This window comes from Seriola aureovittata, chromosome 8 (assembly GCF_021018895.1).
Source record: "Seriola aureovittata isolate HTS-2021-v1 ecotype China chromosome 8, ASM2101889v1, whole genome shotgun sequence".
Taxonomy (NCBI): domain Eukaryota; kingdom Metazoa; phylum Chordata; class Actinopteri; order Carangiformes; family Carangidae; genus Seriola; species Seriola aureovittata.
Window position 1 is genome coordinate 19,209,744 of NC_079371.1, and position 23,847 is coordinate 19,233,590.

At 41.6% G+C, this 23,847-nt stretch overlaps 3 protein-coding genes across 4 annotated transcripts; 2 read left to right on the plus strand and 1 right to left on the minus strand.

Annotated features, from left to right (window-relative positions):
- The first annotated feature begins 234 nt into the window (after positions 1–234).
- On the plus strand, positions 235–6,242 carry hnrnph1 (heterogeneous nuclear ribonucleoprotein H1). Of its 2 annotated transcripts, none has more exons than XM_056382853.1 (11): positions 235–327; positions 1,525–1,621; positions 1,722–1,877; positions 1,980–2,123; positions 3,065–3,203; positions 3,965–4,143; positions 4,316–4,428; positions 4,546–4,681; positions 4,778–4,861; positions 5,087–5,179; positions 5,444–6,242. In XM_056382853.1, the coding sequence occupies exons 2-11, from the start codon at positions 1,540–1,542 to the stop codon at positions 5,539–5,541; spliced, it is 1,224 nt and encodes a 407-aa protein (XP_056238828.1). In that variant the 5' UTR covers positions 235–327; positions 1,525–1,539; the 3' UTR covers positions 5,542–6,242. The 2 variants fall into 2 exon arrangements, with proteins under 2 accessions (XP_056238828.1, XP_056238829.1); XM_056382854.1 differs by lacking the exon at positions 235–327 and adding an exon at positions 394–416.
- A 379-nt stretch (positions 6,243–6,621) lies between these two features.
- Positions 6,622–11,883, minus strand: rufy1 (RUN and FYVE domain containing 1). The gene is made up of 17 exons (XM_056382852.1): positions 11,553–11,883; positions 11,029–11,208; positions 10,809–10,926; positions 10,616–10,717; positions 10,353–10,476; positions 10,184–10,245; positions 9,913–10,048; positions 9,728–9,829; positions 9,534–9,650; positions 9,039–9,206; positions 8,853–8,950; positions 8,539–8,658; positions 8,032–8,161; positions 7,547–7,641; positions 7,413–7,461; positions 7,234–7,311; positions 6,622–7,138 (listed from the first exon to the last, which is right to left on the minus strand). Exons 1-17 carry the CDS (start codon positions 11,881–11,883, stop codon positions 6,995–6,997), a joined length of 2,154 nt encoding a protein of 717 aa, XP_056238827.1. The 3' UTR covers positions 6,622–6,994.
- Positions 11,884–15,020: 3,137 nt separating this feature from the next.
- Positions 15,021–18,604, plus strand: hbegfa (heparin-binding EGF-like growth factor a). Its single transcript, XM_056383629.1, has 6 exons — positions 15,021–15,303; positions 16,091–16,339; positions 16,461–16,659; positions 16,757–16,909; positions 17,034–17,120; positions 17,235–18,604. The coding sequence occupies exons 1-5, from the start codon at positions 15,261–15,263 to the stop codon at positions 17,104–17,106; spliced, it is 717 nt and encodes a 238-aa protein (XP_056239604.1). The 5' UTR covers positions 15,021–15,260; the 3' UTR covers positions 17,107–17,120; positions 17,235–18,604.
- The last annotated feature ends 5,243 nt before the right edge of the window (positions 18,605–23,847 follow it).

A 23,847-nucleotide genomic window follows, 5' to 3' on the forward strand; every position in this document is an offset into this window, starting at 1 on the left:
TGCCAGGTGTGTTCAAAACCCCACACTTTCTGTCAATTGTAAGATATTGCAGGAGATTTAGCAAACTTGAGATGTTTGGATTTCGATACAATTAAAAACACAACAAGAAATAGTAGTTACAAATGTATTTGAATCAAACTGTCTAGCCGTGTTGAAAAACGTGATTGTGTAACAGCTTCACGACAGAGAGTATTATTCAGTGCGTCATTATGTTGTTCCTCAAAGGGGGATGGTTAGGGGGTGCTGGCAACCCGACGCAAGGTTTCAGCTGCATCACGCAGGTCTGGTCATACATACTCCGGCGTGTTGTATCTACGCTCGAATCAGGTAAATTGAGAATCGCAGCTGTCGTTTAGCCAGCATAGCCAAAACACAACGCAAAATTTACTTAGACTAATAGCACAATATAGCTACCGGTATGTATATCCGATTCTATCATATTAACGTAGCCGTTACTTTGTAAATGCTAGCTTAATGGCTAACAGCTAATAACATGGCGCAGGCTGAGAGGGCCGCTTTTGTTCTTGTGTCTGGGTGCGGTAGTTAGCGCGCTGGAGGCCACCCACCCTATTTAAAATAAACGAGGCATTTCGTCACTAATTCATAATGTCTCTTATGCGAACTCTTAAAAATTTACCGAAACGCCTCAGCACCAGAAATGTCGAATGAAAGTAGGAATCGTTTACGCTCCACATTGTTGTGTCGCTAGCTTGGGACGACTCCCGGTTCGCGCTTTTTGTGAAGTGGTCGCCTTAGACTTTTGTTGAGAAGAACTGAGAATAAGTTAGTTGGGACAATTACTTGCGATTCATGTTTTCAGACAACAACTTTCTTTGTTGCAGAGACTAGCCACAACAACGAGATCTTTGATTAGACACTTACCGGTTGGCACTATTAAACGGCCTCATGGTGGCGCTGCTAACTATTCACCTAACGTTTTATCCATGCTACAGACACCAAAGACATCTGACCTATTTCTACCTTGTAGAAAGCAAATAGCAATTAAAGCGGCGTCTAAAATACAAGTTTATCTTATACTGTAGGGATGAAACAATATTTTAGAATACAATCGGCCAAATTCACCCTTGTGGCTCAGCCGCAGCTGTGCAGGAGAGAACTAAAGCATCAGTAAATTCCTCAAATGTAGGTTAGTGATTAATGATTAGTGATGAATGTTAGTGTTTTTGGGATTTACTTGCACTTTGATGGGAGACACTTGGATGATGAACCTGTATATCAGAATGTACTTGTGACTATCCATGTAAAGCTGCACCGGCCTTCAATGGCACACAGAAAGTGTTTGTGAAATGGTAGAGAGATAAATGTTTGAACACTAAAAAAACTGCCTAAACTTGTTTTGGAATAATAATATTGGAATAAATACCATAACAAGAGGTTATACCCGTTTTCATCATCCCTAATGATATTAATCATCTCTTATTTGAATGCATGATCTATATAGTAGTATGTGTTAATTTCTTAAATGTAAAGACTGAATGATGGTGATGTTGTATTTTCCCTCAGGGATTGTGACCAGTCATGGCCGATGAGGGATATGTAGTACGCATCAGGGGTCTCCCTTGGTCCTGTTCAGTGGATGAAGTACAAAGGTTTTTCTCAGGTAGGTGTGAAAACAATATCTATATTTATAAGTTTAAGTCTTTAAGGGAATACTTAAGCAACTGAAGCAAATATTTCATAACAATACCTTTCAAATGCAGATTGCAAAATTGTCAACAATGGAGGCGGCATCCACTTCACCTACACAAGAGAGGGGCGTCCCAGCGGAGAGGCATTTGTGGAGTTGGAGACGGAGGAGGACCTGAAGATTGCAGTGAAGAAAGACAGAGAAACTATGGGTCACAGATATGTGGAGGGTGTGTACCACTGCTTCCAGTTAAAAACACCTTTGTGAGAAGCATTATAATTTTCTCAGCTTTAAGCTGCGATAACTGATTGTGTTGTTTCCTGTGATGTAGTTTTTAAATCAAACAACGTCGAGATGGACTGGGTCATGAAGCACACCGGTCCAAACTGTCCAGAAACAGCAGGAGATGGGCTCGTCCGGCTCCGAGGCCTTCCCTTCGGCTGCAGCAAAGAGGAGATAGTACAGTTTTTCTCAGGTAAGAATAGGTCTCGTTTAGCGGTTACTTGTAAACCTCCTTGAAGTAATTTTGGTAATTTAAATTTTTTGTTTGTTTGTTTGTTTGTTTGTTTGTTTTTTTTTCATCTTCCTTTTGTTGTTTCCTTTCTCTTACGGAAACTGACTAATTCTTGCATCTGATTTACAGAGAAGTCAATTTGTTACCTACTGTGTATTTCTACGGAATAGAGGAATAAAATGATTTATGTTCTGGGATTGGTGATCAGTTAGGAAATGATGCTGGAAAAGGAAGCCAGTTAAAATTTAAATGGAGAAGTTATTTGAATACTTGTTTTGTTCAAGGGCAGGAATCTGTTATGCAAACACCCTTTCCTACCTTTGCCCATCATATCCATCTTGAGCCCACGTTTCATCACTTTTTTTTCTTAAATTGGGTGTGATCTTCTAAAACAGCTTTGTTACATTTTTAAGTTGTTTATGCCTAATGTTGATTTACTAATGATGGAATGGGTCCCACTCATCACTGATATGAAAGTCTCTTACCCCAGTGTCATTGTTTCTTTTTCTCATTTTCTCACACTCTTGTCTCTTTAATACATTTTTCTTTATATAGAGTAAATGCCAAATGTTAGGTACCTAATGGGCGAGCAGTAATTTAACTCATGTCACTCACCAGGATCTTGTTCTCTCTTCATCAACACACCAATACTAGCCTGATGTCCCACACAGTGCCCTTTTCCATATTCTTCCTCTATCCTCTCATTTCTATTTTATCCCCCGAACACAGTAAATGTAAGTCGTTCAACTGGCCAGTCACTGGTTAAAATTGAACTGGTATGTGTGATGATGTATAGAGTTTTCCATAAGTTTTCTATCTCTCTCTTTAGAGAAAGTTATCTCTGTGATTGGGCATGTGATTTAATATGTCCCCTGCTGGGGTTATCTGTCCTTGGGTTGAAGGGTTGGAAATCGTGCCAAATGGGATAACATTGCCGGTGGACATCCAGGGGAGGAGTACGGGGGAGGCCTTCGTGCAGTTTGCTTCACAGGATATAGCTGAAAAGGCTCTAAAGAAACACAAGGAAAGAATAGGGCACAGGTGGGGATGGTTGGTTGGTTGGCTGGATAAGTTGCTTTTCTTATGGTGTGCACCCTCAACATCTGAACCAAATACAAAACTGATACAGCATAAATCTTGGCCTGTTCACATATATTTGTTATATTTATCACAAACACTTACATCAATTGTCATATTAGATCCAACAATGCCACACATTCACAATGTTCAATGGGAAGATTAGTGCTTGGGCACCTTTCAAAAATAAGAGACGCATCATAAATTGGAGCATATGCTTAATTTTGAGAATAAATGATGTCTCAGCACTAAACACGAGTCCAGGCTGATAAATGGTAAGGAGTCTCCCTGGTGGTAAAATCAGAGGGCCACTGTACACAAGGATCTGGAGCCCACTGTCACAGGTAATGCTTAGCATGGGTTGCAGAAGGGCTGGAGCCCTCTCTGTCCCTCCTAAAATCAGGACAATGGCTGTCATGGCAAGGACACAGGACGCTCTATTACAACACACTGAATCAGATCTGTAAATGACCTCAGGTAACCATAAGAAAAGTGTAAAAGTCATTAAGGCCCTAATGAATTTGGACAGCTTCCTTTTTTCAACTCAGTTAATACGTTGCTCTTTGAATCTGTTTCATTAACAACTAGCATTAAGTACTCAAAAGATATTACTACCTATGGACTACACCATGACAGCATCTGCATAGCCCAGTTTCATCAGTATTGAGCAAATGCGGTCTTGATCCATTCCCTATGCCCTCACTGTGGTATCTCTATGCTCTTAGGTACATTGAGATCTTCAAGAGTAGCCGCGCTGAGGTGCGGACCCATTATGAACCCCAGCGGAAGCCAATGGGCATGCAGAGACCTGGCCCCTATGACCGGCCCTCTGGTGGTCGTGGCTACAACATGATGGGCCGTGGCGGATCGTATGACAGAATGCGTCGAGGAGGCTATGGAGGAGGTGGGTGTGACGTAGACGGAAGAACTGAAATCAGATTTGGTGATATTAACCTGTGCAGTTTTAGATAATCACTTGCCTTATGCCCCTTCATGCTAACACTGCACAACAGAAACAAGATTAGGATGTAAAGTCCCCATAAGACCTTGTGTTAATCTTCATTATGTATATTCAGGTGTATCGGATGGACGGTATGGAGATGGCGGCTCTTCCTTCCAGAGCACAACAGGCCACTGTGTCCACATGAGGGGCCTGCCATACAGAGCCACAGAGACAGACATCTACAATGTAAGACAGGAATCGGAGCAAAACAGCTGAACTCCTGAATACCATTTTACTTGTGCATATTGCAGAGGTATACATGATGTTGTAGCATGAGCTAATCTTGTCCTTTGTATTTCTTAGTTCTTCTCACCATTGAATCCAGTGCGGGTCCATATTGAGATCGGCCCAGATGGGAGGGTAACTGGGGAGGCAGATGTAGAGTTTGCAACGCACGAGGATGCCGTGGCAGCCATGTCCAAAGACAAAGCAAACATGCGTGAGTTTAAAATAAGTGACTTAACCTCTTTCACGCTGCCCAGACACGTTCATAATGATGATCATGGTCTCTCTCAATTTCACTACCATCCCTCAGAGCACCGCTATGTGGAGCTGTTTTTGAACTCAACAGCAGGTGGCAGTAATGGAGCCTATGGCAGCCAGATGATGGGTGGCATGGGTGAGTATTGGTAAACGAGGACAAGTGGCCTCTGTTGTTCGGATGAAAATGCTTGCAGCAACGGATGCAAAATGCTTGTGTTGTTGGTGCGTGGGCATTTGCTCAGACAATCAAGGGCTGGGGGGGAAAAAAGAGCAGCAGCACACAACAGAATATAAGATCATAAGTAAATTTGATGCTACCTTAATGTCCCCTTACACCTGATGTGATTTGTCCTCTCCACAGGGAACCAGTCGTCTTACAGCGGTGGCCAGTTGAGCTCAGGGTACTCTGGCGGATACAGCAGCCAAGGAAACATGGGCGGCTACAGTGACTATAGTGAGTGTCAGCTCTGTTATAATAGGTTTCTTCAACATCTACCTACACTTCAACCTTCCCTCCTCCCTAGACTCTTGATTGATGCACAGAAGTATTAATATGCAACACAGCTGTGCTCCACACCAGGATCATTTTGTAGTTTTACAACAAAACTTACACAGGTTTTTATCTTGAAGGGCAGAAATGCAGCATGGTTGTTTTTCTGTGTACGACTCCTGGATGAACTCCCCGGTCCTATAGTGTGTATTCTCTCTCTCTTGTTAGGTAACCAGGGCGGAATGGGAAGCAGTTACTACGGCGGCGGTGGCGGAGGAGGAAGCAGAGGCTCTATGAATGGACTGGGTGGGGGATGGGGAATGTAGATTTTTTTTTTCCCCCTTAATTTGATGTTTTTTTTTAATTCAGCATTTTGCTGGAAGGACTGGAAACGTAAGTCTCACCTATTAAACATAGGGTAGGGTCAGGTGAGGTTGTTTTGAAAATACTGAGTGGTAGGGTTTGTATTTTTTTTTTAAGTGGATGATCTTCAGAAAGAAATGAGATCATTTGGTATCACAAGAAGTGTGTCAGAAGCTCTGTTTGTTTGTCTTCCCCATTCCTCACAGATTTCACACATCACAGAAAATGTGCTTTAAGTTTTTGATACAGGAAGTGTGCCATTTTTGTGTTATTCTCCAAACACCTGGCTGTTCCTCAAGATTAACTCTTCTTTTGCTGGTGGCTTTAACATAATTTTCAATGTCTGAGTGCATGAACAAAAAAATCAGAAAGTGTCTGGTATCTTCTGATGTTTAGACCTTGTTTCATCTTCTACATGTGTTCAGCCTTTTTTTTTTTATTTCCAGTTAAAATGTTAATCTGAATTCGAGACTTCACATGGTCAGAGCATGTTTTGTTTTCTTAAGGTGCGACTGTTGATAGAGCAGTTTTTCTGGATGTGGGCTATATCAACGGCAAGTGAATTTCAAATCTGCTTACATGAAGGTTTCTACTGCTTCAAATGCTATTTGTATTTCCTGTGCACAAAGTGAATAAACTAGTCTGGAATATCGAATTGAAACAAGTGTTGCAAAACAGGAGGCTTTATTTGTTTATCAAATACCTAGATAGAAAACTTTTGGTCACCATTCCCAAATTAATTAAGAAAATGGCTTTGTAGCGGTCGACACAATCCACAAAACCCCGTTGTGATAGTACATTCTAAAAGTTAAATTTTTGTTAACATTCTAAAGTCATTTACACAATTTTGCATGTATCCAGCATTGGGGCTATAGCTGTAAAAATTGTTAGACGCTGCATGACAGGTTGAACAATATCAAATTGAAGTACACGTGTTCTCTAAACTGGCTACACAAATGATTCCCAACAAAAGCTGAAAACCAACGGTAACCTTGATGAGAGCTCAACATAAGCCACATCCACTGTTTGAAAAACTACACACATTAAAATGGTCAGTTTATCAAGTGAGTACCAAATTGTCAAACTGATGTTATTCAAGCCCAAAGAAACATGAATCACATAAATATCCAAAAACTATATCATCCTCTGAGCAGAATCAAGTCTCTTTAACATACAGTCTGCATAAATTACATTAGCTCATCCCATCAGTGTTAAAAGGTGGCCCCTCATTTAATACAGATACAGACTAATGTTCCTGAATTTCAGGTAACAGTGGAAATGGGACACCAAATCACATTTCCCTAAGATTTGATGACAATTTTTAAACATACGTAGTTAAAAAATCATAGTGGATGAGCATGTGCAGTGTGTTTAGTAGAAAGCTCTTGTAGATGCATAAAGCTTGTAGGTGTTTTGTCAGGAGGCTGTGGAGGAGCTTCTCTGCAGCAGGAGCGAATGGCACATGTCGCACACCCGCACAGGCCGAGGGTAGGAAGGTAAGGCCAACTCATTGCTGGAGCAGCTATTGCAGTAGATGTCGCCACAGTTTCTGCAGTGGTGCTGCGAACACAGAAAATACAGCACTCATTTAAATGACTGTGGTGATCAGTATTACAGAAGATGTCTAAACGACACAGGATGAAAAAGAAGCCTACCTTTCTGCGTGAGATGGAGAACTCCTTCTGGCATTGCTTGCATTGAGTAGCTTCATCGTCTTTCAGCCAAGCGTGGCCCTAATAGGAGCAATGGACATATAAGATGAGGTTTCTCATGTTTTCCATTTTTACAGCATTAATAATAGACGTACACCATTCTCTACTCCTTAATGTCTTACCTTCAGGGCTTTGTTAACCTCCTTGAAGTCCTCCATCTTGAGTTTAGACCTTTAAATGCAACATAAGAAAAGCCGCATGATATGAAATGCTATTGACAAATAACAAACCAAATGGCAAAATCAAAAGCACTGACTGGCTTAGATGCTGTCCCATCTCCTGTAGAGCCTGTTCCTGCTGCTCGCACGTCTGCTGCAGCTGCTGCTTCTCCTCCTTCAAATCCTGCAGCTCCTGCACCACCAATTCACAGGAAACAATCTCATCTTTTTTTAAGCAGCTATTTTGTATTAATATTTGGGAATAATTTAGGGATATAATTTAGCTGAATTTGAACTTGAACCTGCTGGTTACTACAGTTTAACATGTTTTTCATCATTTCAAGAGAATACACTTCCAGAGTTAACTGACTAACTCTGCTCTGTGTGTGTGTGTGTGTGTGTGTGTGTGTGTGTGTGTGTGTGTGTGTGTGTGTGTGTGTGTGTGTGTGTGTGTGTGTGTGTGTGTGTGTGTGTGTGTGTGTGTGTGTGTGTGTGTGTGTGTGTGTGTGTGTGTGTGTGTGTGTGTGTGTGTGTCTGTGTGTCTGTGTGTCTGTGTGTGTGTCTGTGTGTCTGTCATGCTGACCGTGTGCAGGCCCTGGAGTTGCTGTAGCTGTGTGCGTAGCTCAATGCTGTTGTCCTGTTCCCTCTGGAGGGCTTTTTGCAGACTTTGTCTGTGTTCCCTCTCAGTGCGCAGCTCATTCTCCAAACCCAGTCTGTGCACAGAAAAGCACATAGTTCAATATACGTCTGTAGGCCTGGAGGACTACAAATTGAAAGGCTTTAACAAAATAAGCATGGTTAATAAAAATCAGAGATGGGGGCACAATGATTTGAACATGCTTGGTGTGAAAAACACATTTATTTTAGACTAACCAATCTTTAAATCAACCCAAGTGTGAGCTCAGATACTTCCAAGAAGAACTGCTTGCTTCTCAGTCTAACATTATCTCACGCTGGCCAAAAATAGTACAATGTTTAAAACCTTTTCTTGAGCCTTACTTTCATGGACTCGCTTTTCTGTGTTCTTTTAATTTTTTCCTTTTATTCCATGTACAGTACATATTTATAGTCATTTCATTGTGTTCTTAACCTTAGTGTATCCAGATCAGTCAGTTGTTTCTGCAAAGCATCCACTTTCCCTTCCAGCTCCACCCTCATGTCTTTGTCTGACTGGTCGCTCTGTTTGCGCTCCCGCTCCGAGTTCTGTAGTCTGTGACACACAAAAGACCAAACAGAAGAATATCAACTGAAGAAAATATCTTTTTTTGTATCTTTATTGGGTTGTCCATACATAACATACATTCAAGACAGGACTTTTCACCCAGTTTTACATTGTTATGAACACAAAAATACAGAAAATATAATTTTTAAACATGCAGAAACTCATACATGCATCACACATACCTCTGCTCTAGTTCCATCATAGCTTTCTCCATTTCATCCATCTTCTGCTCAAGCTGCAAAGCCTCCGCCTGCTTCTTTTCTGCCTCTCGTTCCGAGTCCTTAAGAGCCACATAAGCTGTATAAATATAGCGTTCTGTCTGCGTGGGCGTGCAAGAGAAAGAAAAAGGTGTATTCAAGTATGTCTACCTGAGCTTTGTGGAACATTTGCAGGTTAAGAGTCTTGACTTGGTCGAGCTGGAGCCGCAGGGCTGCCAGTGTGTCCTGTTTCTCATGCGTGTCCTTCTCCAGCAACTTCATGGCCACCTCCATCTCCTGCTTTAACCCCATCTGCAGCTCCAACTCACGTTCCAGCTCCTAACATCACAGAAGACAGGAGTCAAATTCAGTTCTAGAGCAGAGTCAGTGCATCAGATACTAGACACGATGAAGCCTCTGGGTAACAAGAAGCTGAGTGACTGATCAACATTCACCCAGAACTCACACTGGCTGCCTTCTGTCTAATTATGCACTGACAATAGAGCGTGAAGACTAATTTGTACTTCAGCCCAGACAATGCCTCACACCCAACAAAGACCTTCAGCCTTTAGCACATCCTCCCCAGAAACAACACAGACCAGCTGAGTCACCTTTTGCCGCCACATGCTTGTTATACTCCAGTCCTCTAGCTTGTTGATAGCTGACCTGGCGAATGTGCTTTTCCTCCTTGTACTGCTTCCACACCACATTGTACATCTCATCCAGGCCCTGTCGAGTCTGTTTGTACGTCTCCAACTCCACCTGGCTGTCCTGAAGGGCTGCCTGAAAAAACAACACACACCCTGCAGTTTGTGTATTTTGCGGCTGTGGAGTGGTTTAGTTGCAGTTACTTTTCTGACCTCTTCCTTTTTCTGGTTGGACTGCAAGATTGACTCATTCTCTTTTCTTAGCTGTTCCTGTTCTTCCCGCAGAGAGTTGATTCTGTCTGTCGCTGCCGTCAGCTGAGGAAAAGAAAAACACACGCATTCGTCAGTGAGGTGCATTTACAACAATCAGACAAGTGTTCACACACAGTTCTTCTGACCTCCTCCACAAGTTTGCTGTTGGTCTTCTCTAGAGAGTCCATCTTGGCCTGAAGGTCAGTGACGGTGCCACTGAGGTGACGATTTAACTCCTCAATGTAGTGCTTCTGATCTAATATGGCTGTCATCTTGGCATCACTAAGAATAAGAATAAATCAGTTGAGGGGCTGAGTGAGCATGAGGTTAGTTTAGAATTAAATGACAATCATGCCAGGGGTTAAAACTAAAACAAGTTCCAAACATAAAGAAAAGCAGTGTAGGTGAGACACTCACTCTTTTGGAGTCTCGCTGTTCACAGGATCTTTCAGGTAAAGGGAGAAGTCAATGACTCCTACCTAAACAAGAAAGAGAAACTGATCACTGTGTATCCTGATCAACCTTTGTTATTGAAGGCTGAGGTGTGTGACTGCTGGAATATGTAGTAGATCCTGCCAGTACTCACCTGAGAATCAAGATCCTCCCCTTTAATACAGAGGTTTGCATCAATTACGTTGAGGCCCACCAACAGTCCCCCCATCACTGCCCCCTCCTCCTCCATCATCAATGCTCCAGAGTCATAAAACTCACTAGGAGATTGAAAAGAAAATGTGGAAGGAGAAAGAATAAACTGTGAAATGTGGTAAATAAGCAGTTTCCTGACATGTAAACATGATGCAGTATAAAATGCCTGGTGCTGAACCCACATTACTGATCAGTCAAACTAACCTCAGGAGGTCCTTGCGGTCCAGCAAAGCTTTCATATAGTCGGCTACTTTCTTCTGCATGAGCGCCAAATGCAGCCAAGCCCTCGCTCTACCCAAACCGGTCCTGACAAAGAATAAAAGAAAAATAAGACAGTCAATAATCAGGCAGGCATTTGGCATACCTCACATGGAAAAAATGGTGAGCGGTAGCATACTTGATGCTCGGCAGGTCTCTGGCACTTGTGGCAATGTTAATGGACTCTGGACACAACTTCTCAACCAGTTCCAGAGGTCCCCATATAGATTTGTTCTGACCAATGAAGGTTTTCTTGGCTGAAAAAAAATGAAAACTTAATTTCTGTATGCTCTTATTGTGACACCACTTTCAGTAATAATGAATTACATTAACAAGGTCAGCCTCATGGACTGTCTCACCTTTCAGGCCATGTTTGAGGCAATGCTCCAGGACAACAAAGAACTGCTGCAGAGGAGGGTACTCCGAGTCCAACGTCCTGCCCAGACTCAAGGAGGACTGAATCAATACTTTGATGCTCAGCTTCATCATACTGAGGAGGTTGGACCTTTCTATTGCCATGGGGTCTTTGGGGAGCACAACTGTAAAGCATGTAAAGAAAAAGCACTCAAATTGGGATCAGTCAAAAAGAAGCATGCTTAGTGGAGATGTCATGCAAGCTCGTGTTCACAGAGTGCAGAATTAAAACTATATATGGTGGTGAACACAAGAACAGCGTGACTTTCTGCACGGTCAGCATCCCATAAAATCAAGGCTTTGCCCATGAAGTCATGTGTCCTGAGTCAGGACTCCTGACAGCTGACAGCTAACCTAAGTCGAAGAGGAAGTCACAGGGATGGACCCTGTCTGCAGTGTTTTAACTTTACTTTGATTAAAAGGAAAGTGCTAGTTTGAGTGTCAACGGTTAATGACAGTGACAGCATACCTGGAAGCCTTTTAGAAGAGCTACTGAGATCATTTTCGGGCTCCTTTTCCGTTGGGGAGCTCGCAGCCGATCCCTGTGTGGTCTTTCTCGGGGCAGCGGCGTAGCTCACCCCGCTGCTAATCGTCTCAGTGGCCTTCCGAGCCAGAGACATGATGGGAGCCGACCAGCTGTTCTCTGCCGCTGCCGGGACCCGCTTCTCTGTCCGGCCCTGCCCGTCGCTGTCGCCGGACTCGCCCTTCGTCTCGGCTCCTGACACTTCGTGCTCATCTAGCTGTTGTTTTGCTTCACTATCTCCAACAGCTGTGTTTACTTCCCCCACCTTGTCGGCCATTTTTGTCCCCCCTCCCCTCGCCCCGTGTGTTCACGTGACCAGACCAGAGCAATGAGAACTTTATTCTTCTTCTTTGGCTTTTAGTAACTTAGTTTATAAGTGCCTTACCGCCACCTACCGAGCTCCTCCGCCAGTGAGGTTATGTCGTCACCTATATATAGTCAATGGATTATGTCCGTGCCTGTTTATTTGTCAGCATAAATAAACACAATCGATTTGGACCGAAATTGGTGGAGGGATGGGACATGGGCCATGGAAGAACCCATTAGAATTTGAGGCAGATGCGAATCATTTACAATGAATTTTCATTTTTTTCTCTGAAGTCTGGTGTATATTGTTTCACATTGGCCTTGGCAGAAGTCTGCATGTTCGAGTTTTATGTTTTGTTTCTTTTAGTCTCCTCTATTTCTTTTCATCTGGTTCATCTCAATCTCTATGATACCTGTGTCTAGTCCATTTTTTTTGATTGAACCCTATATGTCCTCACCTCAGACAGATAATGTGGATGTTGCCCTTTCTTCTATTTCTTAACAACACACTTTTTTTCAAACCCTTACAATGCAGATGTCTATTGGGATGTCTTTTCTACATGACTATTTTCTGGAAATGGTACTTGACGGTGAAGACTGAATTATTATGCAAAGCCAGGAGCTGCTCAACACCCCAGACCCTCAGGGCCACCTCGGGCCCCAGGTTCACTGTTAGCAATACGTTTGACTGATAAACTGATTGATATAAACTGAAATGGAAAGAGCATGCAAATCCTGCATCTTTACCTTACTTGTGCCCACCGCTCAGTTTATATCCCAAGGCCCACAAGTGGGTTAATCCAACCCTGTTGACACACTATCAGAGCCAATACCACACTATCTTTATTGTTCTCCCTCAGCCACTCTAAATCCAGTAATAAAGGTTTTTATCACAGATGACATTTTGACACGTCACAGTAGAAAAACTGCAGGTGTAAATAATACAATTAATGAAGACTGAATGTCTTTTTGCTTCTTCAATTTCAGGGTTCAGGTATTGTGCATGCTGGCTCACTGTCACAGTGTGCTGGGACACTTGAATGGAAGAGAGCCATTCATGCGTCCTACTAAAAAAGACCTGCTGCCAATAATTAACGCATACTGATACAGTAAATGTTTTTGTAACGGCTACATTACATTGAGGGATGAAAACTGAAGTATCTCTACATTCAGTCTCTGAATCCTTGAATCACTTGTAAAAATGAATACCATATTCACAAAGAGTGGGTCGATATAAGTTTGCACTCCTCTCTGTGCAGGTCACAGCAGCTCAGTTTCTCCTGTAGGCCTCAGTGTGAAGAGCAGACTGATCAGACATTAAACCATAATGTCCAAAAACTAGAACCATTATTTTATGTGATGTGATTTAAGATTCAATTAGGATTTATATTATTTTACTAATTAACTACACATATTAAGAACATCATTATATCACAGACCCTGTTCAGACCTACTAAAGAATGTGGCCACATATTGCCACATGTGGCCCAGACCACCTCTGAATGTGCTCCGAGTGATCATATCTCAAATGTGTCTTGTGTGTGTTCACACCTGAACTTTGGGCTGTCCACTTGTGATCGGATCACTTTAGATGTATGTTATTACCAGGTCTGAACAGGCCAGAGTCAAGTTAAAGTACATGTGCTAATTAATTAGAGTAATGATAGTAGGCTCTTTCAATAACGCTTTATTAGTTGGATTAGTCTGATTGTTTGATATAAATGATATGGTCATTGTTAAATTTGGTATCATTTTAATAATTTCCGAATTCAGTCTTTCAAAATCTGACTTTGGCAGTATCTCATTGTCTGCCATGAGCCTGGTGACTATAGGAATCCACCTGTGATTGTATTTCCCACTTTCACCACATGGTGGCGCAGACAAGCTTTGCATGATTTTAACCTGTCAAACCACGCACAAGGTGCTTTCATCATATAGGCTTAAAAAATTCATCAATCCAGTTTAGACTAATTTTTCTGAGTGGAGTTAGTCAACCATTTTTCAGTTTTAAATGGTTACTTTAAATTGTGTGAGGGCTACCAGAACCATTGCACCGGCATGCTCTATGTGCGTGTATAGATGTATAGATCCGGATTAAACAATACAGACTCTATAGAGCCATATACACTATCTATGGAGTATGTTACCTGCTAGCTAGAGTCTGCTAGTCTGCCAACATGGCTGAATGTAAAAAAACAAACAAAAAAGCAACAAAAAAAAAAAAAACAATTATTTGTTAACAGTAGAAATCAAATAAAGGGAAAAATGCACACATTTCAAAATTCTGGGAACAAATGTTTTTATTCTATTTTTTGTTGTATATTATTCGTTATCTTATTGTATTTTGATTCTTAACTATGTTATCTGTTTTTTGTGACTTGGGAGCTGTTACACACATAACAATTTTCCACTGGGATCAATTAAGTGTTCTATCTATCTATCTATCTATCTATCTATCTATCTATCTATCTATCTATCTATCTATCTATCTATCTATCTATCTATCTATCTATCTATCTATCTATCTATCTATATGTCTGTCTGTCTGTCTATAGAAAGTCAGTATGTTACTGACAATTAAATGCTTTTAAAACTCTCTCAAATCCTCAGAAATTAAATAGGACCACTAATATGATATGGAAGCAAATAATGAGAACCAGTGTTTGGGTCAAAGATTAAACAATAGGATGACATAGGATAACAGATCAACAACCAACAACTTCCACATTGATTGTACTAGGCTGTACAATATGATAAGTCAATACAAACGACTATATAAACAACTCAGCATATTTGATAACGGAAAAAATCACACATCCTACATTATCAGTATCTCAGTGACACCTACCACTGTCATAACCAGAATGTTTTGATTCATTTCAAATTGCCCCTGACATAAGCTCCAGTCAGTGATAATTAAAAATCCAACAATTAATGTCGTAATGAGTGTCTGTAATGTACCAATATCTTTACAACTTTATGCATGTAGGCTACAAGTAGGTATCCCCTCATCCCCTCACATCTTACCAAGCAGCATTCAGCACTGAGCGGGCTGTAGGCGTGGTGAAGTGAAGTGAAGGGGCCATAAATACCGCGGTGCCTCTGTCCGGACGCTCTTTTCCTGCGCTCCTCTTAGGCTCGAACATCAGAGACGCTCCCGCTCTCTGAGGTCGCAAACAGGCGGAATTCATTCATACAAACACATCGAAAAAAAAAGAAGCGAAAAAAAGAAGGAATATTTAGAACCGGAACAAGTGGAAGGAATACGACTTTTAGATCATATTTTTTTCAATTGATTTAAAAAAAAAAGAAAGAAAAAAAGTAAAAGTCACTGGAAGTTCTGACATCATGAGGATTTTCAGTGTTGTGCTCCTGCTGGTTCACGCCTTTGGTAAGTTTCATGTACGCTCATGTAAGAAAACGTGTGTGTTTCTTTGTTGAGTCTGATTACTGTGTGTGATATTTGCTTTCAGTGAATACCTGTGTGACTCTGTCTCCTCTCGGCTGTTATTGTAAACCCCTCAAGCATGAGCGATGGAGCTATAACATGTCTTGTAAACTTCATAACCTTTAAGGCAACGGTTTTCATGATGCCAGGCTATTCAGGAGCTAACGGGGTCATCTCTCTATTTTAGAGCATGCTTTATGTAACTGGATACATTTATTTTTAACTCATATTCTTGCCTGACATTAGCTAACTGTCTGTCCATGCATTTTGTGTGTGTGTATGAGACAGAGAGGATATATGCCAACTTTTATTTGCCCCCCCCCCCGCTACCATTTCCACTAATCTAAACTGTCCCACTGAGGGAGGACCTGCTGGCAAGTTTCCACTTTACTGAAGTGCTCCTGAGGAATCCAGTAAATGCCTACTAACCATACCATACCCTAAAGACCATGCTCTGCAATCTGTGCCGCCTGAGCAGTCCTTAACAGAGATCAGTGGGATTACACAAAAAAAGTTCAAAAATCTGCCTGGAGCTTTCTTGTGCACAACATGTTTCAACTTGCCCGTTGAGGTCCGCCCACCTTGGCACACTAGCCTGTGTTCACTGAGTATCCCCTAGAGGAAGAGTTTCTGAGGTGTTCTCGAGGTCTACTCTGCTAAAGATTGCATCAAACCAAACATACATGCGAATTATAACATTTTAAACAATTTCATTCTCTCTTGCTTCCAGTGGTGTCCAGGCTGGCCAGTGGTGCTGCAGTTGACAGGTATGAGAGCGACAGGCAGCGGCACACAGCCGTTATCAACTTTTTGGACACAACCAAAGACAGAAGGGCAGAGGATGAGAGCAGAAGCGTGGACGCCACAACAGTGGAGTATGGTCAGGAAGGCGAGGAAGAGGAGTACGATGATGAATACTACTATGAGGACGAGTATGAAGATGGCATGTCTGGAGACTATGAAATGGAACAGCCACGAGGTGAGGCATCACTTGTGTTATTTCCTCAAATGTCGAACCACTGTTGCAGTTCAGTTTTTACACACTTCCTTAACAAAGAAAATGGAAATGTAAGTCTTTCGTGCTCTGTTTTTGGTTTTAGTTGCTATGTCAAGCAAACCCAAAGACCCTTCTGCCATCCTGGAGACTGAAAGCACTGAAGGAAAGAGGAGGAGAGTAAAGGGAAGAAAGAGGGCAAAGGGCAAGGGAAAGAAGAGGAATCCATGCCTGAAGAAGTATAAGAATTTCTGCATTCACGGCACCTGCCAGTACCTGAGGGACATCCGCGCCCCTTCCTGTGTGTAAGTATTAGCCCTGCACTACTCCCTCTATTCAAGAATCTAACTATCCCTTGAATTATTAACCTCTCATCCGATTCCCTCTCTGTGCTGTGTGCAGGTGCCACCCAAACTACTCTGGTGAGAGGTGTGAGTTCATCACCCTGCCTGTGCAGTCCCCCGAGGGCTACAACCGGACCACAGCTCTGGCCGTGGTGGCGGTGGTGCTGTCGTCCGTCTGCCTCACCATCATAGGCCTTTTATTAATGCTCAGGTAAGTAAGACACGGACAAACACACCCTCGCAATACACATACAGATAAAGGGCTTTTCTAGAGACTTGGTTAATAATAAGGTAGACGCAGTCTCAACAAGTTCCTTTTCTTTTGTTTATTACAGGTTTCACAAGCGGGGAGCGTATGATGTAGAGAATGAAGAGAAGGTCAAACTAGGGTTAGCGTCCAACCACTGAAGAGACAAAGAGGGGTGAGTAGAGAGGAGACAGGGCTACAAACAAACACTCACAAGCATTTTTATTTCTTCTTATTGCCTGAATGAAATGGGGTTTTACTCATTGTCTCTGTTTCTTTTTTATGTTAGGCAAAGATGCAGAAATTCTACCTCAAAATAGAAAAAGAGAAGTGAACCAGGAAAGGAGGTCCTACAGGAAAAAGGAACGTACATGAAGAAAGGAACAGAGGGTGTTGTCTGCGTGATCCTCTGCTGGACGTTCAGATGAACGTACTCCTGCGGACCTCAGAAGTAAAGGGGCCGTCTGATACTGGAATACTAAATGGCCCAAGTGATGGAGTGGAGACATGACGAGCATGAGGTGATGAACACGAAGGAACGAGAAGAAGAAGGGACAAGTCTAGACTCTGTGCTGCTTCTTGACTGTGTGAAAAGAAAAGTCGTCTCAGACTGAACTGAACAAGAAAAGTTTTTTTTTTTTTTTTTAACAACAATGAGAGCTCAACCTGGATTTTTTTTTTCCTGCACAAGTCCATCTTTTTTTTTTTTTTGTGTACAGTAAACGGTATATTTATAATTCTAATTTATTTATTTAAGCTAACTGTATTTATAGAGATTTTTAACCACCTTCAGCAGTTTTTAAAATATTGATGTTACATTTGTTTTTATATTTCTTATTGGACGATATTTATTTATGAAAAAGAAAACAAACAATGCAGAAGCTCCTTAAGATATTAAGTATTTCATAAGAAGAGATATGACGCATTAATATCTGATTTTTGGCTTTAATTTCTTCACTCAGTAGATGATCAATTGCACTGTGATTAATAAAATTGATCATTGAATAGACATGATTTTTTATTATTAGTACTATTATTATTGTCCAGGGTGGTTTCAATGAAAGCAATACTTTTCAGGAACGCCCTGCTCACACGTAAACAGTTAGACACATTCACACCTGAAAACTGCCCAGTACAACCAGTTGGCTCTGTCAGCCTCTATGCAGCTCCACTGTAGCAGGTGGGGGGTTCAGCGCCTTGTTCAAAGGCACATTAGCGATGGTGGCGAGTGAAGGGCGAGCCCTGCTCTTTCACTTTCCCCACCCAAGTTTACCCTGCAGGTTCGGGTATCTTAAGGCCGTGTTAGGCTTAGTGTTATGAGTCAGTGTAGTAATGAAATTATGATACAGTTCACTGGCGATGTATTGATTATAGGCAACATAAAAACTATGCACTCAGTGTCTGCATTGCTAAGAAACTTTTAAAAGGGAGTCAAATATAAAATGCACTGTAGCAAGAATCTGGTATAAATATGTTGTACTGTCATGTTGTCTTACATCATTAGAGGAGAAACTCCCTCAGATCTGAGTTAAGCTGTCAAGCAAAAAAAAATGTGAATTAAAGTGTTCCACCCTTTCAAATCCTGTCCTGCAGTTTTGAAGTGATTTTTATTTATGTGATTTTTTTTTCAGAGCAAAATAAAAAAAAAGATAATCTGAATTTTTTTTGACTCATATGCTTCATTACATCTCTCTCTTGAAATGAATACTTGATTATCACACCCTGTTCTTGGCATTAATAGGAGTCTCAGATCTGGTACTGGTAGATCAGTTAAGTAAGGTCAGGTTTATTTTCGCTCTTTGGTTCACTTCCTGAGTCACACCACACATTAATGTGTTATTTTAAAGTAGCCAGTCGGGATAATGATAACACCCATGTGTTCTTTTGGCCAATTATAGTAAACATAATATTTTTATTTCCTGTCTCTGACATGAGAGCAACCACTTTTAACCAAAGCACCTGTATCCTGGCCATCGTTGCTGTTATGGTCAGTGCTCAAAAAGCAAATATTTTTAGTCAGTGTTGCGTAGATATGGAGGGAGAAAGCTTTCCTAGTTGTTATGTTTATATCTAGTTATCTGCACAGGCTCTGTGATCTTAATAACAGCATTTAATGACAATTTTTTTTCTCATTATATAGTTTAACAAACGTTCTTGCTAAATTAATGTTTCTCAGGGGCATTTCTCATTTCTCATAAACAAAGTCATCAGTTCCATGTGTTGACAACAGTATCATTGGTGTCACTGACAGATCAATCATACTGAGTGTGGTCAGGACTCTCTTACTGCTGTGTGTACGCACTGAGCCAGGGGGAACAGATGTGCGGTGTATAGGTTAGAGAACACCTGATGTTCAGCCACAACACATCATGCCACCGCACCACACACCATTACTCACACAGCCAACAGATGTCATGTTCAAAGACACACCACCAACTCTAACATCTGAGCCCTCGACCAGCCCTGAATGCCGCAGAGTTCAGAGAGACCACATACGGCAAATACTAGCAGGATGCAACAATGCTGTCATGTATGCCGCACGCAGGTTTAATGGGGATATGGATAGTCAAAAGACCCAGCTGGGCTCAAAGGCAGGCTGAGACCCAGCCAAATGTTAGTCACCCCTTGAAGTCACCTCCTACACGGATGTTGTTACACCAGCACTGTGTGTGTGTGTGTGTGTGTGTGTGTGTGTGTGTGAGTGGGAATGTAATGCCTTGGTGCTGTGTCTGTGTGGGTTAAAGGGGTTAACCGAACCATTACAAGCAAAACTCCACAGCAAAACAATAGTGTTTGCATGTTTGCTACGTGATCCTTTTCAACACTGTTTGTGGGTTGCATTCCCATATTTTCTATATATACTGAATAAACAAGATACTGTTGGACTCATATGTTGACACTGGGGGAAGGTAGTTAAAGACAGATGTTCAGCTGAAGCATAAGGGTGTGGTACCTGATTCAGGACTCAGCACTCCTCATACCATATGTTGAGTAACTGAAAAATTGTAGTGGCGCATTTAATTTTTCTCAGGAAAGAGCAATCAATGCGCATACACACACATATTTGTATTTGCTCAGTTTGTACTTTTAGTGGATCAATCTTTCTCTGTGTGGCAGACATGTTCAATGAAATTCAAATTACATTACTTTGTCTATCAAGGGGCCATGTGAGGCAAGCAGGTTTGAAAACATAAAAACACAAAACTACAATGAATCTAATCACATGCTTGAACACATTCTAAAAATACAGAATATTATAGCATATATAAACTATATATCTCACAATTTGGTGATTTTGAATTTTCTCAGATGAACTGAAGGATTAATGAACTTTTCATTCTTCTTAAAATGGTACTTGCATTGCACCTTTATAACATATGACACCTCTGTCAGGCTGTTTTTTTTCCTTCCTTGTTGAAACCTGTCGCCTACATTACCCACAGCGTAACTTGACCACTGGCAGTTCAAACAGGGTTTGGGTGTATTTTGCTGGCTAATGTAACCTTGAGAAGTTAGCTTCAAACTGAGATGAGGAGCAGAGGAGAGGGTTACAGAGGTCTGATTACATCACTTCTTTCTAAATCCACCCTCCCTGATTTTTTTTTAACTAGTCCTCAGCCTCAACCACGCTGACTCACATACGTCACTTCAGGCAATTTAATGCTATGTTCCATTTATGTTGGAAGTCAGAGCTGAGAATGACGTCTCAAACAAGTTAACCACATTCAAGTACAATACTGGTAGTATGACCAGCTCATAACAATGCATTATGTTGTATTATGTGCGTACAAAAACAGTAGCAACATGTCCACAGATAGAAGTTGGATAGTACTGTGTGTACGATTTATTTGTTGTTGCATAATTTCTAATAAACAGACAGTGTGTCCCAATTTAGGGACATCATGTCCATCCCTCGGGGGATGCAATCCACAAAGGTGTGGCATCTTGGGACAAAGGCCGAACCGAAACTAGACAGTCTGTTATTCGTAGATTTATCCTCAGCTGCTGTTTAACTTTTTTGGAGTCAGCCTTATCTCTTTTTGAAAAGTGAGTCATCACGATATGAATCATGGAATAGGTTGGGCCATAAAGGAGCTACGTTAGATCCTTTTTTGCCCAGGAAACGAAGGACGCATTTCTTGGCCGCATTTGAAGGAGCCCTCAAAATGGGACAGTAATTGGTCTTCAAATGCAGACTTTGAAGAGTGCAGTCCCTGAATTGTGACACAGTTAGTATTACTGCAGCTCTCATTTCTGTTGATACACAGAGTCACCATCTTGATGAGGTTGTGCTGACTTTTTGAGTCAAAATTCCAACTCCAACAAGGTGGTTTTACTACTGTTTGACTGGGAAATCAGAAATTTCGAGTTCCCAGTTCAAATGGAACGCACCAGGAGTTTTGGGTGTATTATGCTAGCAGTAGCTAATGTAACTTCAAGAAGGTAGCTTCAAAGCAGAGACTTCAGATTTCACTGTCCAGATTTTTTAATTTTCAAACTTACAGCCTTCAGCCCCAACTGACTCTGACTCACGTTGCGTCACTTCAAGCAAATTAAGTCCATATACTGAACAGCAGTACTCCCTACCTGTGAGCAGACTTTGATGCGTGAAATTGTCCCAGTTCCCCTTTGAGCTATATTAGCCATTAAAAAAATCCATTGGGTTATCTGAAAAATACATTGTCACAAAGCTGAACGCAAACCTGTTCACCCGTTTATGCTATGGGGATATATGGCGCTCAGGGAACAGCGACAATATGCTGATGACTATAGTTTCTCAATTACAAATAAATGTAGCTAGTTTTCCCTCTTTAATATGCAACACATACAAACATGTATGTGTATTTTCAAAAGCACACACATGCGTGTGTTTGTGTGTGTGACAGGGGTTAGTCATTTACAGTAGTGGAGCCACCTAATCCTGGCCTCTCAATGTCAAGTAGCAGAGCACACAGAAATAGTGCCGTGCAGTCATGCTCACATAGCTGCTATTCCCGGGGCTGATGGCCACCAAAGAGCCAGAATGCTGAGAGAGAAGGGAGTTCGCTACGTTCTGTTTCTCAGTGGCCTGGTGGACCACAGCCAGGACATAATGTCCAGTATGGTGGCCCATCATCAGGCACCAGTGCTGCACTACTCCTGAATTTACCTTGTAGGGTCACAGTAACGGCTCCACTGTATCTCTACATGTCTCTCGTCCTCCCCTTCTGAGTTTTCTTGAGTGTTTCCTGGAGAGACTCAAAAAGGATATTTCCACACCTCACAAGGAATTTCCTTCCAAGTTGGCCAAAATAATTTGGAAGTAGCAGAATTCATTGTGTGCTGCACTGTTGTGAGAATTGCCAGTGTACCAACATTACTATTGTTTTTGAGACTTTTTTTGTCAACAGTTGTTTATGTTAGGGTGTGCTCATATAAATTAATTTTAGGTGTCTTTGTTACATAACAGACTTTTATTTTGTGGTACATTTATAAGGTCAGTTTCAATTTAATTTATGGTGGTGATATTTTAAAGATATAATTTTCAGGAACCCACCATATTTTGAAGGGTTTTTGCCTCATGTTGATCACTACATAAAGTCTACACCGTAGAATAACATACTTTATTGATTACAGATACAGTATCTGTGCAGAATATGGGTGTACCGTTGCATAGTTTTAACCATTTAATATTATTCTCTAAAGCCTCTATGTAAAGATCTAAATCCATTAGCAAAGTAAACCACTCTGTCTTAATACATTGCCTAATAGACTTGAGTAATCAAATGGTCTAGTGGTTACATTAGATTGAATCAGTGTGAGGAAGGTGAATTTGTTGTGAAAGGTGCTTCCTGCTCTGCTGAGGAGCAACAATGGGTAATTTCCACACTGACATGGAAGTGCGCACGCCAACAGTTGGTAATATAATCATTCTCTGACCGGATATCATCAACAGGAACACATTATTACCTGAAATTAATGAGGTTGTGTAAGTCAGGGTCTGCTTTAGTTGTTAAAATGTACATTTTGCTGTTCCGTCAGGATAAAATGTGTATGCATGCGTGTGTTTCCAGGTCAAAGTTAATGTCCCCAACTGCTCCTTGTAAGTTGAAATGAAGCAGAGACTCAGTGTGCCACTCAGGCCTGATTGATGAGGTGATGACAGCGACGCAGCCATTGTCGCATGACAAAAAGAGGCTGCGATGGATCAGTGAGTTGTACACGGCCTGTGTTGCCCTGTTTACACGGTGTGGACAGTCAAAGAGGAGGAGGGGGAGGAAGATGACAGGAATGAAGAGGAGTGTGAGATAAGGTCGACACGGTAACATGAGAGGGGGAGAGAGAGATGAAGAGAGGATGGACAATGGGTCAAGGTGAGAAGTTCTACTTAGGAGGGTGCTGACCTGTCTTCGCCTGTGTGTGGATAAAACAGATTATGGCGTTAGAGGAGCGGCATCACTCTGTCACTGCCTATCATAGCTCTCACTCTTCCCTCTCTGGCCTTTTACTTTGATTTGCCCTTCAGTTCCTGTGAGCTAGCGTGTTTATTCTATATTCCTGTCCGTCGGACATCCCTATCCCCTCCTCCATTTCCTCATCCTTTTCTTGTCCTTTTTCTTCCTTTTCCTTTGACTTATAAATGGACACATGTGCTCAGAGGTAGTCTTACCATGTGGCAAAGGCACACGACTGCCTCAATGCCCTGCAGCCAGAGCAGCCCACAAAATCAGAAATACTTAGTAATGAAAGCTAATTTTTCATTAATTTAGAGAATATTTACTCCCTGACCAACACCCCTCATTTGTTAGATGAAAAGCTGGTCTCTCGTGACTCATACCTACTCGCTCCACTACTTCATCTAGCTCAACTACTTCTCTTAACCGCAAACATATTTTTCTTACCGCTGTACCAACAGCTACAAG

Excerpts from the sequence above, each read along its gene's own strand:
- hnrnph1 (XM_056382853.1), top strand. The coding sequence starts at position 1,540 with ATGGCCGATGAGGGATATGTAGTACGCATCAGGGGTCTCCCTTGGTCC. Across the intron at positions 2,124-3,064 it reads GATAGTACAGTTTTTCTCAG|GGTTGGAAATCGTGCCAAAT; the intron begins GTAAGAATAGGT and ends CTTGGGTTGAAG. Across the intron at positions 4,862-5,086 it reads CCAGATGATGGGTGGCATGG|GGAACCAGTCGTCTTACAGC; the intron begins GTGAGTATTGGT and ends TCCTCTCCACAG.
- rufy1 (XM_056382852.1), bottom strand. The coding sequence starts at position 11,883 with ATGGCCGACAAGGTGGGGGAAGTAAACACAGCTGTTGGAGATAGTGAA. Across the intron at positions 10,246-10,352 it reads GGGAGGATCTTGATTCTCAG|GTAGGAGTCATTGACTTCTC; the intron begins GTGAGTACTGGC and ends TTTCTTGTTTAG. Across the intron at positions 8,951-9,038 it reads AAATGTTCCACAAAGCTCAG|GACTCGGAACGAGAGGCAGA; the intron begins GTAGACATACTT and ends GTGGCTCTTAAG.
- hbegfa (XM_056383629.1), top strand. The coding sequence starts at position 15,261 with ATGAGGATTTTCAGTGTTGTGCTCCTGCTGGTTCACGCCTTTG. Across the intron at positions 16,660-16,756 it reads ATCCGCGCCCCTTCCTGTGT|GTGCCACCCAAACTACTCTG; the intron begins GTAAGTATTAGC and ends TGCTGTGTGCAG. Across the intron at positions 16,910-17,033 it reads GGCCTTTTATTAATGCTCAG|GTTTCACAAGCGGGGAGCGT; the intron begins GTAAGTAAGACA and ends TGTTTATTACAG.